Consider the following 15,754-nt stretch of genomic DNA (forward strand, 5'->3'; position numbering starts at 1 on the left):
ATACAAGCGCTGACTGAGAGTGTTCTCTGTGTTTGTACCAGGTCTCTGTTCTATTTAGGTACATTAAACACAGAGCTCTTAGTTTTGATACTATCTGCTGGAACACTTGCATATTTTTAAGCCATGCCTCTCCATGTTTGCTTGTGTATAAATTTCCACGACTTGTTTTCAATGTTGTTTGCAGGGTGCTATAGAAATGCCAGCCATACACTACTGTTCAGTAAAGAGAACTCCTCAGGGTACAAAGGTGTTAATGTGCGATCTTATGTAAGATTTTATTGGAGAATAGAGTTGTGTAATTGTAATTACAATCTTAAATGTCCTTACTTTGCACATTTCTCCCCACTTTAGGGCTTTATTTGTCCCAAGTATTATCTACTGTACCCACTTCTTCAGCTTTTTATGTTTTATTTATACACACACACACACACCATAGTACTGTTGTACTGCTTTTTAGATGCTTTAACTTTTAAGCTGGCACCATTACACTGTAACAGATTTGATATTGATATTTTTAAATATCGGTATCAAATTTAATGTCTTAGATGTCAGACATCAACGTTAAAGTGTCAGTATCTCAGAACCGAGAGGCAGGCGTGTAGGGGATATTTCAGGGTGTCACAGAGACCGCTTTATTTAGCTTACATTTTGTTACTTCTGCTTCTTTTTCTGTACTTCTTTGAAACTACATTACCCGTGAAGCACCTGGAATCACAACAAACGTGCCATTGCCAAGCAGCAAAGCATTCCCCTCAATGAAGCCGGCATCTTAATTCTCGCTGCGACATGAGGTATTTCTTTATAATTCATTTGAACGCTTATGAAAATTAACTTTTTTATTTATTGCAGTTCAGCTGTAACTTTTTAGGGGGCTAAATTTGTGTCCGCATCTTGTCCGTTTCCTGTCAGACAACGTTAGCTGTCATGCGAATGCTAATCTGCCTAGTAGCTGCTTTTAGCAAACAAGCTAGCCAATAATCTGCTGCTAGCCTAGCTGTCTAGATTTATAATGTACAGCAGTGTAATTTCATTTCCCTGGTTTTTAAGACACAAACGAGCATACTATGTGTAACTAGTGGCGCTATACTGTGGAGACTAAACCATAATTGCGTCTCGATTCACAAATTGTTGACCTTTGGATGAATGTATGTCGACAGAGATTTTAGTTCAGTTGTTTTGTCGACCGTTTTGACCGAGTTTAACGACCTACATTCAGTAAAACAATCTTGGATGAAACCTGTCCTTAATGTTCTTTACGCAGAACAGCTAGATGCAATATTTAAGTTGGTGCATATTATTTAGTGCACTGAGGGCTACTTAAAGCATGAGACCTGTACAAGATATAATATCTGATAAATGTACCAATAATCTATAGATGTAGATGAAGTGTGCTAAATGCTATCCATGGCAGAGAAGATGATGTAAATGCAAACTCTGTGCAGATAACTGTATTGCAGATTGGCCCTTTGACATTTATCAGACACTTTCAAGAGCTGCCTGACCCTTAACTCAGTGTGCATTCCCTTGTCAGTTTTATTAGTCAGTTAATGACAAAGAACAACATTTGTCCTCATTAAGGGCACTTGCAGTGCTCCCTTGGAAGTAGGTGAAGTAATTTGACATGACAACTGTAGGTCTTTGGAAGAGCGTGACTATCTTTGTATACTAAAGTGCCTCACATTGGCCCCGTTAGTTCATCAGTGGGAGTCTTGATTTTTGTGTCACATGAGAAAATGTGGTTGTTATCATCCTTCTGTGTGCACTTTGAGCAGTAGTTGTGCACTGCATCTGTCGTTAAATTATTGACTCTCTCACTCCACTTCCTCTTTATAAATAAAACAACACAGTCTGATCATCTTAGCATCTTAAAACCACCTCCAACGGTTGCTTAGGCCAACCCAGCTTTTGCCTTTTAAATAAAATGGATATTGCTGCATCCCTACATATGTTGAAGCCTATCCACAAGCCTACAAAGTAGAAGAGAAGTGGCGATTGGCTTTGATCATAAGTGCATATGATGGGACTTGATGTTTTCTGCTCTTTTAGCTGAGAGGACTAGTGATGAGGGGGCGATACACTGAGGCTATTCAGTATCAGGGGCATAGCTTAAAAAAAGAGAGACAGTACATCATCTGTAAGGCGTAGGTGGAGCTTAAAGCTTCAGCTGTTACTCTCACTTTCTGTTCTTAAATAAAGACTATCAATTTTGGAAATTGTTCATCAGATTCACCGATCGGTAGGTTTTTTTTAATGGATTAGATTGTTGAGTTTTTTAATTTTTAAAGTGTGATTTGTGTGTTTGAGGGAACTGCTTTTCCTGTGTTTTGCTAAAGTAGTGAAGAAGTGACACTAAAACGGGGGAGGAATACTCACTTAACTTACTCAGCTGACAGGTCATGTCTCCCACCCCTCACTTCCTCTTCGTTGCCTCTCTTGAAGGTTGCTGTTATTTGTGCTGAGTTGCAGTTGTTGGATGCAGTTGAATTCAGTGGAATTTAAAAATTGCGCTTATTATTGATTACAGGCTGTGATTAGACTGTTAGTATTGTTGGGTTGGGTTTTTTGTTGTTTTTTTTTAACAGTCTTACGCTACAATCCAATAAAACTGAGAAAAGATGAACAGTGATAGAGCCTTATGAATGAGCCATGAATATAGAGACGGCAGAGGAGATTCACTATTCCACTGCTTTCCTTGTAACAGACACTTATGTGTGAACATTTGCAGTAATTTTAACATAAAATCATCTGATTTAAATAGAATTAAATCATCTGTATTGTTAAAACACTGCAAAACAAAAAAGACCTAAGTGGAAAGAATATGATTTTATGTATTTACTGGCTTCTATTTTTACCATCTAGGTGTTGTTTCCTGTAGCCCACTATGGCACCGGGGGATGTGGTGCCAGACCATGCCAAACAGCTGAAGTCCAAGGAGAAGCGACCTGCAAGCAGGGCATTGAAATCAGAATGTGAACCTGACGGGTCCTTTGTCTTTGAGGCTCATGAAGCCTGGAAGGACTTCCATAACTCGCTCCGGCATTTCTATGAAGTGGGTGAACTCTGTGACGTCACGCTGAAGGTGGGCCTATACACCTGGACTCGAGAAAGATTTGTTCCTTTTTACTTTTTGGTTTTTAGATTGGCCTATTCACAATTTCAGAACTAATGCCAAAATCACATCACATGGTGAACATTAAGGAGTAACTTATATACAGGGTGGGCCATTTATATGGATACACCGTAATAACATGGGAATGGTTGGTGATATTAACGTCCTGTGTGTGGCACATTAGTATATGTGAGGGGGCAAACTCCTCAAGATGGGTGGTGACCATGGTGGCCATTTAGAAGTCGGCCATCTTGGATACAACTTTTGTTTTTTCAATAGGAAGAGGGCCATGTGACACATCAAACTTATTGGTAATGTCACAAGAAAAACGATGGTGTGCTTGGTTTCAACGTAACTTTATTCTTTCCTGAGTTATTTACAAGTTTCTGACCACTTATAAAATGTGTTCAATGTGTTTTGCCCATTGTGTTGGATTGTCAATGCAACCCTCTTCTCCCACTCTTCACACACTGATAGCAACACCGCAGGAGAAATGCCAACACAGGCATCCAGTATCCGTAGTTTCAGGTGGTGCACATCTCGTATCTTCACACCATAGACAATTGCCTTCAGATGACCCCAAAGATAAAAGTCTAAGGGGGGCAGATCGGGAGACCTTGGGGGCCATTCAACTGGCCCATGACGACCAATCCACTTTCCAGGAAACATCTAGGAATGCTCGGACCTGGCACCCATAATGTGGTGGTGCACCATCTTGCTGGAAAAACTCAGGGAACGTGCCAGCTTCAGTGCATAAAGAGGGAAACACATCATCATGTAGCAATTTCAAATATCCAGTGGCCTTGAGGTTTCCATTGATGAAGAATGGACCCACTATCGTTGTACCCCATATACCACACAAAACCATCACTTTGGTTGTTCCAACAGTCTTGGAGGGATCCATCCAATGTGGGTTAGTGTCAGACCAATAGCGGTGGTTTTGTTTGTCAACTTCACCATTCACATAAAAGTTTGCCTCATTAGAACAAAATCTTCTGCGTGAACTGAGGGTCCTGTTCCAATTTTTGTTTTGCCCATTCTGCAAATTCTGTGCGCCGATCTGGGTCATCCTCGTTGAGATGCTGCAGTAGCTGGAGTTTGTAAGGGTGCCATTTGTGAGTAGCTAATATCCGCCGAAGGGATGTTCGACTAATGCCACTCTCCAGTGACATGCGGCGAGTGCTACGCTGTGGGCTCTTGCTGAATGAAGCTAGGACAGCCACTGATGTTTCTTCATTAGTGACAGTTTTCTTGAGTCCACATTTTGGCAAATCCAACACTGAACCAGTTTCACGAAACTTAGCAAGCAGTTTGCTAACTGTAGCATGGGAGATGGGTGGTCTCGTAGGGTGTCTTGCATTGAAATCTGCTGCAATGACCCGGTTACTGCGTTCACCAGATATCAACACAATTTTGATCCGCTCCTCACGTGTTAACCTATTCGACATGTTAATCGCTGTGACCAAAGAGAAACTTGTAAATAACTCATGAAAGAATAAAGTTACGTTGAAACCAAGCACACCATTGTTTTTCTTGTGACATTACCAATAAGTTTGATGTGTCACATGGCCCTCTTCCTATTGAAAAAACAAAAGTTGTATCCAAGATGGCCGACTTCTAAATGGCCACCATGGTCACCACCCATCTTGAGGAGTTTGTCCCCTCACATATACTAATGTGGCAAAAACAGGACTTTAATATCACCAACCATTCCCATGTTATTACGGTGTATCCATATAAATGGCCCACCCTGTATATTAGGGCTATGCAGTTAGTTTTGATCAATATTGAGATCGTGATTATTTGTCAGGATAATTTATTGATTTCCATGGCAAAATACATTTTTATTGCTCTTTCATGGAAGTATGATACTATACTATATAATCCATATTACATTCTTAATAATACACAGATCTGTGTATCGAAATAAAATTGGTCCCCCTTATCCACCTGATTTGGGTGTAGCCCTTACAGGAAAACTGTAATGCAAAGAAAAGACAAAGATAAATCCACAAGGCACTGCTTTCTCTTTTACATTGTGAAAGATGTTTATTCACCTGGCTCAAGTGTATCCCCTAGGAGCTAACGTTTCACTCTATTTATTGGATTTTCATGATGTGAATAAAACTTGTAGCAAAGCATTTGACAGCAGTGAGGTCCCTCATTTTGTATATAGTGCAGCTATCGCCACACATAACTCTATGAGGGGATAAAATATGTTTTGTAGTAAAGTTGATTATTTTCCTGAAACATCCATTTACTCATCATGTTTAGTGGACACACTTTAGCCAAAAAGAATACAGTTGTGTCTGTGATTTCAGTCAGTGTTTGTAAGCTCCATGAATGCATTGTCGCGCTGCACAGCTTTCGTGGACGTTTGAGTTGGTGTTGCCAGGTTCACCTTGGATTGTTCTTCTTGGCTTTTATTCATTATCATACTGCAGTTTGTGGTGTGTTTTCAGAGCGCTTAATATGTTAGGTGGGTTGTGTTGTGTTGTAATCTTTTGAACATAATCTATTGTGGTTGCACTAAACCCAAACTGCAGATGATGATTCACTTGAAGGAACAAGTTCATCAGCTTCTGACTTCATCCACACTATTCCAGGAAACGTGATGCTGGGTGGTAAAGGGAACTCCGGTGTTTGGCGCATGCAGACATATAGTCAGGCAGTGATTTATGGAATGCTTGAGGTTGTTTCACTGTTGGAGCACACATTTTTCAGTATCACTGAAGAAAACTAGTTTCGATTGAGATTAAAATTTGATTAATCGTGTAGCCCTAATGTAATGATGTCAAAGTGTGCTTGTATCATGTATTTTCTGTTTTTCTTTTTCTAGGTTGGCAGCAGGTTGATACACTGTCACAAGTTGGTGCTGGCCTGTGTTATCCCTTACTTCAGGTATGTTTTGCCTGTATCGGTGTCTTAACCCTGGGGATTTTTCTAACGGCCATAGGGGGGGAGACTTCTTGGATTTAAAAAAAAATATATATATCTGCTTGTACAGAAAAATGTACGACCTAAGGACACAAAGTTTTACTAACGGGTTTATTGTCTCAGTGGTTAGTTTTAAGCCTTATCTAACACAGTATGGTTTGATTTTGTATATTGTGTTCTAAGAACGGTCCACAACTCCCTCATCATATCCAGTTTGCAAATAAATAAGATAACAATGGCGTTGGCTGCTTTTTCAATCATTTTCAGTCCTTGTAGCTGACAGTTTTCAGAGAAATGCATAATTTGGTATTTTTGCAACAACAAGATGATTCCCAAAGATCTATCAGCTCAAAACCTGCAACAGCATGGTGTGCAGTGTGTCCTCACAAAAAAAAAAAAAGACAAAAGAAGCGGCAAGCCCAAAAACAGAAAAAACATATACAGTGGTCCCTCGTTATATCGCGGTTCACTTTTCGTGGCCTCGCTGTTTCGCGGATTTTTTTTGTGTGCAATTTTGCATGTTTGTTTTTGTTTTATTTTTTTACAGCGCATTGTGTTCTGCATCCTGATCGGCTGTAGACAATTTTCAATAAATCTCGTGCCGTGTCTCCTGTACAGTGCAGAATGCGTTCAGCTTGTCAAATTTACATAAATCGTCGCTAGCAGAAGACAACAAACACAACAGTGTCGACGTCAAAGGATTATAAGGCGCATTAAGTGAAACCAGTCAAACTTTACTCAACTCATTCTTCTTGCTTCCTCCGCTTCCGTACCATTAATTCATTAATGTTGAATTCTCTCACAGCTGCTCTATTCTCGTGTTCTGGACCTGAAAACATGGTTTGACTTTGGTTTCATTCTATAATACTGGACTTATTTTTCTATAGAAACATGTCAAAATGTTCATGCCTGTCTGAGAAAAATGTATAAAGTGTGTAGTGAGGGGTTATACAGCCTTAAAACATCTATAATAATTGTAAAAATAAAGTTCGCTACTTTGCGGATTTCACCTATCACGGGTTATTTTTGGTACGTAACACCTGCAATAAACGAGGGAACACTGTACTGCAGATGAACAGTATTTGGAAATTTTTTAATATTTACATTACAATAATTTATTTAAAAATCCAAACTCTTATTAGTGTTTAAAGTTTATTTTCAGCTAAAATCAGTTTTTATAGACTAAAAGGTTACTGCTATCAAAGTATCGATTTTTGGCAACTTGTAATGTGAACCATGGTTGCATTTTTAAACATTAGCTGGTGCCTTGTTTTGAATCTTTGTGTTCAAGTGACTTTTTCATTTCCTCAGGGCCATGTTCCTGTCAGAGATGTCTGAAGCCAAGCAGGAACTGATAGAAATTAAAGACTTTGATGGTGATGCCATTCAGGACCTGGTGCATTTTGCTTATTCCTCCAAGCTCACCTTAACTGTGGATAATGTCCAGCCACTGCTTTATGCTGCCTGCATCCTTCAGGTAGACAAGCACAACAAGCATCTGATTATAACATGAACAGAGGTGTCCTGCATTTCAAGTATAGTTTTGATTTACCACATTAATGCATAATGACAGTTTTAATCTAGAAAAACACTGAACTATATAATACAACTCATAATATTTGAAGTTGATTTATTGCCTCTTTCGAATAGGTTGAGTTGGTGGCGAGAGCCTGCTGTGAATACATGAAGGCACACTTTCACCCCACCAACTGCCTGGCAGTTCGAACCTTTGCCGAGAGCCACAATCGGGTGGACCTGATGGACATGGCTGACCGCTACGCCTGCGAGCACTTCACAGAGGTAGTGGAGTGTGAGGACTTCACATGTGTGTCTCCCCAGCACTTGCGTACATTACTGTCCTCCAGCGACCTCAATATTCACTCAGAGACACAGGTGTACAATGCAGCAGTGAAATGGCTAAACGCAAACCCACAGCATCACGAGGCCTGGCTGGACCAGATCATGTCTCAGGTTTGAGAATGGCCTGGAAAGGTTTTTTTTCTTTTTCTTTTTTATATTAGTGTTGTAATCTTGAATGTGTGTCAGAAGTCAGAGTTTATCACCTGGTTTACTGATTACCTGAATGTTTAGGGGAATAACTGTGAGTAAAAGGAGTGTTATATAATCACTTTAGCATCCGCATGACACCCGCATGTATGTTTGTCTCTCCTTTAGGTGCGCCTGCCCCTACTACCAGTAGAGTTTCTGACTGGAACTGTGGCAAAAGACGAGATGATCAAAGGTAACCTGAGCTGTCGTGACTTGATGGATGAAGCCAGAAACTACCACCTGCACCTCAACAACAAGGTGGTTCCAGACTTTGAGTATTCAGTCCGTACCATACCCAGGAAGCACACTGCAGGTACCTTTATATGGTGGTGCTCTGCTGTGAGCATGTAACAAGTCTTTTGTTTTATGGCATTTAGAAAGTCATTACAGCACATTTTCTTATCTTTATAAAAGCACACTTGCAGACATAAAACCAAGTGGCTTTTTGCAAGTTTATGTGCAGTTACGGACCTATTTACATTACATTACATTACATTAGTACCTTAAATCTGCTGTTAGAGGCAGATGGTTTGGGGGTTTTAATTATAGTCGAGCTAGAGATAAGTAGCACAGTGCTGATGAATATCACTGAAACAACCCAAACTATCTCATCATTCCTAATGCTCCTCACTTCAAATAGTCACTGTAACGTGTAACTGTGCTTGCATTTTAAGAATTAAACATAGTAAAATTGAAAAGGTGGCAGTTAGACATCGTTGCTGAGCTGCAGAGGCATGTTATAGCAGTCTAAAGTATGGTTGCGCAATTAATTGAATTCATTAAATGTACACATGATCGCGCGATATCGAAAATGCGTGCTCTGTCAATTGAACTCAACACAAAAGCAAATCCTTGACTCCTTCCCATATAAAGAGGACATTTAATGACCTCTCCTGTACCCTTAATGACCAGGTTTTACTCCTCGGTAAATATCAACAAAGACGAGGTTTGATGACAATTTAGAATAGGTTCCAGGTTGATCTGAGGGTAGCCCTAGTAAGCTATATAGTCAGAAACCATCACCAATAACTTTTGAAGCAGGCCTGAAATAGGACAGAAATTACTCTGTTCAGAAAAGAGAAACTCGGGTTACCCCTAGTAGGCGTTCAGGAGGGAAAGATTTGAATCAGTGCCTGACTACACGAGCCAATCACAGCTGTTCCTTGTACCGTGCAGCTTGAGGTTTCCTGGATTAATCTGGCCAAGTAAGACTATGTTAAAAGGAAGATGTACAACAAAAATCAGATGACATCTGCTACAACAGAAGGTACTGGACATTTAATGGGCAATACTTCAGCCACCTGAAAACACCACAACCTAAAATGTAATTCATGCACGAAGGTCAAGAGAAACAATACAATGTTTGCTAATCTCAAATGTCCATAAAGTGAGCCTGTAGAGTGTGTCAGCTCACCAACATACACTAAAATCACAATTGCAGTCCTATTCCATTTGGCCAAAGCTGAGTGTCTTTAATGGACAAAGGCTTTGGGAAAATGGTAAACATATTATGCCTTTCTCCAAAAGTTGATTCAGTTCATCTGGACGTAGCGTTTTGTGGGAGAAACGTTTCGTCACTCATCCAAGTGACTTCTTCAGTCTCAGCTGACTGCAGGTTTCCCCAATCTTATAAACAGTACATTTGCATAATGACTGAAACCAGCCCACTGAAGGAACAATGGGTTGGGAGGTCAGTTCCTTAATTGTAATTATGCAAATTTTCATGACCTTTGATTAACAACCACTGACCAAAACCCACTGATTAGTTATGCCTTTCCGCAGTTATTTTGCAAAAGTGACAAAAAACCTACACTGTCACACCATCACAGGCGGCGGTGTCTCAGGGGTTCAGAGTATTTTGCTACAAGTTTGTGTCATGTCCTTCATGCAGATACAATAAATGGAGTGAAAGACTTTATATTTTGCTTCTAGAAGATGCACTGATGTCACACTGCATTGGTTTGCAAACATGTTTGTTTTTATTAAAAGAAATGTAGGACAGTGTATAAGTTAAAGCAATGCTCTGCTTGATGTTTCGAGACTTCTCTTAGTAAAGAAATTCAAGACCTAATTTTCACTTGGATGCTAACAAATAGCTTTCTCCTGCTTCTGGGGAGTAATTTTAATATGTGTGGGTTGCTCTGTCCACCCGTGGATTGTTCTTTGGGATTGTAACAAAAACACTGCACTGAGTTTAAAGGTTGCTGCCATGCCATGAAAAATAAGGGCCCTGAATCTCATGCTCAAATAAATCTTTCGAAACTTTTAATAACTTATAATTTATATTAACTTTTCCATGTTGGCTAAAGTGTTTTTCATCTTCTTTTGGAAGACCTCAGAGTGCCAGGCATTTGTTCTGTCCAATTGTTTCCTCAGGAGTTTTGTTCTGCGTGGGTGGCCGTGGCGGTTCTGGTGACCCGTTTCGCAGCATTGAGTGTTACTCCATCACTAAGAACAGCTGGTTTTTTGGCCCTGAAATGAACAGCAGACGGCGTCACGTGGGCGTAATATCTGTAGGAGGTAAGAAAGATTTTGTATGATTGCATTACAGAATGTAAACAAGAACATTTTCACCTGAACGATGAAATGTTGAGCTATGGAAGCTAAGGGAGTAGAGTACAACATACTCAGTAAAGTCAAAAGTGGGCACAAATGAGCCAGATCCTCCTGATCACTCACACAGTTAAATTGTCTCATACCAATATGGTTGTCAGTCGGATGCTGCTGTTCAGTGGTGCAAGTGTTCTTGAGGAGAAAGAAATCATAACCATGAAAAAAATGAACAGATGAGTCTGATCCAGGAGAGCTGCACCTTCCAATTAACTGGACATTAAGGATCTGCTGCTAATGCTTGATACTAATAGGACTTATAAGATGTGGCCAATCAGTGATTTTCTGATTAGTGTGCAGTATGTCAATATTAATGGTATCAGTTCATATTCTGGTCATGTGATGGTAAACAAACATCACAATTACAATTTGTTTTCTTCAGGCAAAGTTTATGCTGTTGGGGGCCATGATGGTAATGAACACTTGGGAAACATGGAGATGTTTGACCCCTTCACTAACAAGTGGATGATGAAAGCGTCGATGAATACCAAAAGGTATCAATCAAAAATTTGCTCCAGTGCAACTCCTGAAGAAAAGTTGGAGTGGTTTAAAAATCTTTAATGATCACACAGAAAGAAAAAAATTACAAGTTTTGATTGCATAAATTCCTGTTCCATAGTAGGGAATGTACATTTCTTTCTGTGAAGCATTAACCGTATGGCAAGTTTCATGAATATATGTATTTCAGGAGGGGGATAGCCCTGGCAGCCCTTGGTGGTCCTATATATGCTATTGGAGGTCTGGACGACAACTCCTGTTTCAACGACGTGGAGCGTTATGACATCGAAAGTGACTGCTGGAGTGCCGTGGCACCGATGAACACCCCCAGGGGAGGAGTTGGATCTGTGGCACTGGGGGTAAAACTGAAGAGAAAGGTCAAAAACATCTATCTGATCTGCGATATGTACTCAGCACTTAACTACTTTATACTCTCCCATTTTCAGAATTTTGTGTATGCTGTGGGAGGCAACGACGGCGTGGCGTCACTGTCCAGTGTGGAACGGTTTAATCCTCATCTCAACAAGTGGACGGAGGTCTGTGAGATGGGACAGCGTCGGGCTGGAAATGGAGTCAGCAAACTTAATGGCTGCCTGTATGTAGTGGGTAAGAGGAATTGTAGGAGAACACTTGTCATATTCTTCTCTACAGGCTGATTCGTTGGATAGGCCAATAATGTTTGTTGGAATTTACTGCACGGAATTTATATGATGCAGTTTGTCAATGTTTGCTTCCTCTTTCATGGGTGCTTCTGTGGTGAACCAAACAAATGCTCGAATCCGGAAAGCTGAAAGTTCATTGTTTGTAAAGCTGTTTGGTAACTGATTCACAGAAAGAGGATTTTATTGCATCACCTCAATTTAAAGAGTTGTTTGAGGTTCAGCTTCAGGTAAAAACATGTAAAACTGTTGTATGGCTGCTTGTAGAGCTGCTTATAGAACAAAATAACTACGTTTGTTTGAGTAATTAGTGAGGGTTTGCAGGTACCCTTGAAACCCCCAGAGAAAGTATTCTAATAGTCATCATAGTGTTGATATCTATACTGAGGTGTCAAAACTCATCATTAAGTGTACAGGGGAGGTCGTTAAATGCCGTCTTTATGGGAGACGGTGTAAAAAAAACAAGTGTTAAACCTGAGTGTGAGGTTTTACTAATATTCTCAGCATTTCACACATTTTTTTTATTTCGCATGGGAGTTTCACATTTATAACAACATCCTAAAAATCCCCCCAAAATAAAATTTTTATGACTGTCTTATAATTTTCCAAAGGTGGTTTTGATGACAACTCGCCACTGAGCTCCGTAGAGCGCTTTGACCCACGAATGCACCGCTGGGAGTACGTGTCAGAGCTCACCACCCCACGTGGAGGGGTCGGGGTCGCCACTGTAATGGGAAGAGTGTTTGCAGTCGGGGGACACAATGGGAACATTTACCTGAACACAGTGGAGGCTTTTGAGCCACGAATGAACAGGTCAGTAGGAGAAGAATGAGGATTGTGTTTCTACATGTACAGAGGTGTGAGAGAATAACTTTTTTCAGTGGGCGTAAAACTGATCAGCAAATGTTCTGGATGCATTCCTGTTTCAAATGTTTTTTTCCCACTATTATTCTTCAAGAATATGTATATACAGAAAAAAGCAAAAATTAGGTATTATATTTATTAGATGACTCTTAATAAAAGTCTGATGAAAGTAGGGTTACTGGCAGTGGGCAAATTGATCCAACATCATTAATCATCTTTTTACAAAAATACATTATGTCAGCTGCTGATTTGGCTCCTGGTATCATTCCTAGCTTGGATACCGATAAACCATTCACTTGATTTGAAAATTAAAATTAATATTAAAATATAGGGACTTGAACCATCTGTCATTGTAATTTGATTGTTTTTTTTTTTAGCTACACTCATTAGACACTCATAAGTCCATAATTATAGATTATGTGGTACATTATATATGTACCATATATTTAGCCTAAAACATTTGAAGGACTTGAGTAGTTTTCTAAACAATGGAATTTTAAAATGACCTCTAAAAGTCGACAGTGTTCTTGTTGTTAATTGTCTATTGATTTGTGTATCTTTGCTGTTCAGATGGGAGCTGGTGGGCTCAGTGTCTCACTGCCGTGCTGGAGCTGGAGTCGCTGTCTGTTCGTCTCACGTCAGCCAGATCAGAGACGTCGGACAAGGCTCCAGCAATGTGGTCAACTGCATGTGAGCTCCACTCCACACACTATCAGGCGACTGACTGCCAGGCCACCGTCACATCCGATAACTGCACAAAATCGGAGAAATTTCACCCGATGTTCAGTTTTTTCAGTGAGATTTTAATGACTTGAAGTGCACATTTGACAAATCTGAAGTCTTCTGTGACAAAAAGACACTTTGAAGACATTTGTGACTCCTGCAGGTGTTCTGTACAATCATTGATGTTGTATTTTGTACTGTACTTTTCCTTGTTTCCCTGCATTGACTGAGTTTTGACTGTTTAAGGGAAAATAGTAGCTGAGCCATGTACATATACAGACCACATGAGAATGAGAGGGGTGCTTTGATTCATATCGTGAACAAGAATGTTTTAGTTGGCCAGTATGAAAGCATTCTAACCATCAGTCCTAATCGGTCTCTCTGTACTCCATCGTAATCTTTCAGAGAGATGTGACACATTAGTAGTTTGAAGGTATTCATACTGGATTCAACACTTGCCTGTGCACCAGTTCATTTAAATTATTCCCATGAATCTGAAATGTGATGTGAAAATGCCACAAAATGTCCAAGACTGTTGCCCTCACATTTCCAGAATAGTGAAAACAAACTTTTAAAGGTTTAGAACAGCTGAAGTAAGGCAGAGCTTACTTGAGTATTTATAGGCATTTTTTCTCCATTATTGTGTTTTGATAATCATTTAGAGCTCACTGATCTAAATCATTGATTAGCGACTGACTGGTGAATTACGCTGCTGCAAGTGCCAAACACACAAAAACTGTAAATGCCAGTCCGGTGTAACAATCTGCTGAAAGTCGACTCATTTACCTCGACTTTAGAGCTGAGAAAGGTGTGATGACTATAACTGAGAGATGAGGTCACTCCTCATCTCTCAGTTATAGTCATCACTAAATCATTAAAGCAATATGGTGCACCTCTTTGGTTCTTTTCCATTATTGCATCGAGATCTGGTCAGAACTGACAGAAGCTGACTTTGAAAACACTGTCAGTGTTTTCAGATTTATAAAAGATTGTGTCTGTGGATGGTTGTTCCGTTATATTTTAATATATGAACACTTTTGTATACCAATATAGCCGTGTCTTTGGCATTATTCTTTACTAACTAATCCATTGCTGTGCACTATTTTCCTAGACTAGATGTGAAGTCTTGAGTATATTTTTGTCAGAAATGGAGAATTTAAAAAGTTTCAAGTTGTTCATCAATACATGCTTATTTCTGCCATATGAAGAAAGAAAATATTATTTCTGATAATGTTTGTATGAGTAAAATTCATATTATTGCAGATTTCTCTCTGGTATTATTAATATCATTTTTACACTAAAATTAAAGCCAACTTTATTAGTAAATGAGTCTTTTGTAAACTCTGCTGTGTAAGCTTGGTGTTCTTCCTCCTTTTGACTGCTTCCATTTGGTGGTTTATTTACATGGTATCAGTTGGCACAATAAAGATATATGTAAATGTTACTTGGTGAGATTCCTCTTTATTTCTGGATAATCTAAAGTTTGTCTTCTGGCTTAAAATGTTAAAACAAAAACAACAATCATGGAAACAACAGTGGCTATTACAAAGTTAGTACATTTACCTCATAGACAGTACAAGACTTCTGCAAGATACGCTCCTCTAATAGATGCAATATCTGGTTTTCTGAAGAAGCAAAAATATCAATAAAAAAACTGTAATTTATTCACTGTGTTGTTCATCATTATTATTCATTTTAATGATATGTTACTTGAGTTAACCAGCTGTCTGTTTTACCCCCACTGTCAGCTCCTAAGAGGTTGTTCTGTTCTCTTTACTCATTCATTTTATGAGCACCACTATCAGAAGTCCTGACACAGTGACTTTGGTAAAATGGAGAAGCTGTTTATGGGCCTTGCTTGTTGATATTTAGCAGCAAGTAGCAAGAAGAAGTGATGCTATATAGCCTGATACCTGGTGTGTCCTCTCTTTAATCTGTGGTATTGCCCAAGGATCTATCTTGGGTCTCCTTTTAATTACTATGTATAATCCTGTCAGAGTAAAATGGGAGAACATTCCTTTCTCAAAAGTCCATCAACTGGTGTCCTCAGTTGCCAGATATTTACAGACTCCATATTTTTCCTTAAAAGGTCATTTAAAATTTAAAATGTAAAAAGAAATCTGTTTCCTATGATCTATGTCCCCTCTAGTTTCTAGCATGTTTCTAGCATTTTATTCCTGATTGCATTTCTATTTATTGTGTTTACAGTAGAAATTCAGCTTCTTAGAAAATTTTGGTACAGCTTTTTTATTTTTTAGCATTTCATAACACTTTTTAAAAATATGATACATAATTGTAGCAATGA

General features: G+C 39.3%; 1 protein-coding gene across 1 annotated transcript; it reads left to right on the forward strand.

Annotated features, from left to right (window-relative positions):
- Positions 1 to 704: 704 nt before the first annotated feature.
- klhl8 (kelch-like family member 8) lies at positions 705 to 15,097 on the forward strand. The gene is made up of 12 exons (XM_006789088.2): positions 705 to 791; positions 2,860 to 3,079; positions 5,949 to 6,010; positions 7,358 to 7,523; positions 7,697 to 8,017; positions 8,222 to 8,408; positions 10,472 to 10,615; positions 11,088 to 11,199; positions 11,394 to 11,562; positions 11,650 to 11,809; positions 12,474 to 12,675; positions 13,297 to 15,097. Exons 2-12 carry the CDS (start codon positions 2,882 to 2,884, stop codon positions 13,418 to 13,420), a joined length of 1,845 nt encoding a protein of 614 aa, XP_006789151.1. The 5' UTR covers positions 705 to 791; positions 2,860 to 2,881; the 3' UTR covers positions 13,421 to 15,097.
- Positions 15,098 to 15,754: the final 657 nt, after the last annotated feature.

The sequence above is a fragment of the Neolamprologus brichardi genome, chromosome 7, assembly GCF_056152115.1.
Source record: "Neolamprologus brichardi isolate AB-2024 chromosome 7, ASM5615211v1, whole genome shotgun sequence".
Classification (NCBI taxonomy): domain Eukaryota; kingdom Metazoa; phylum Chordata; class Actinopteri; order Cichliformes; family Cichlidae; genus Neolamprologus; species Neolamprologus brichardi.

Coding starts and splice junctions, on each gene's coding strand:
- klhl8 (XM_006789088.2), top strand. CDS start 2,882: ATGGCACCGGGGGATGTGGTGCCAGACCATGCCAAACAGCTGAAGTCC. Junction 6,011..7,357: donor TGTGTTATCCCTTACTTCAG/GTATGTTTTGCC, acceptor TCATTTCCTCAG/GGCCATGTTCCTGTCAGAGA. Junction 8,018..8,221: donor TGGACCAGATCATGTCTCAG/GTTTGAGAATGG, acceptor TCTCTCCTTTAG/GTGCGCCTGCCCCTACTACC.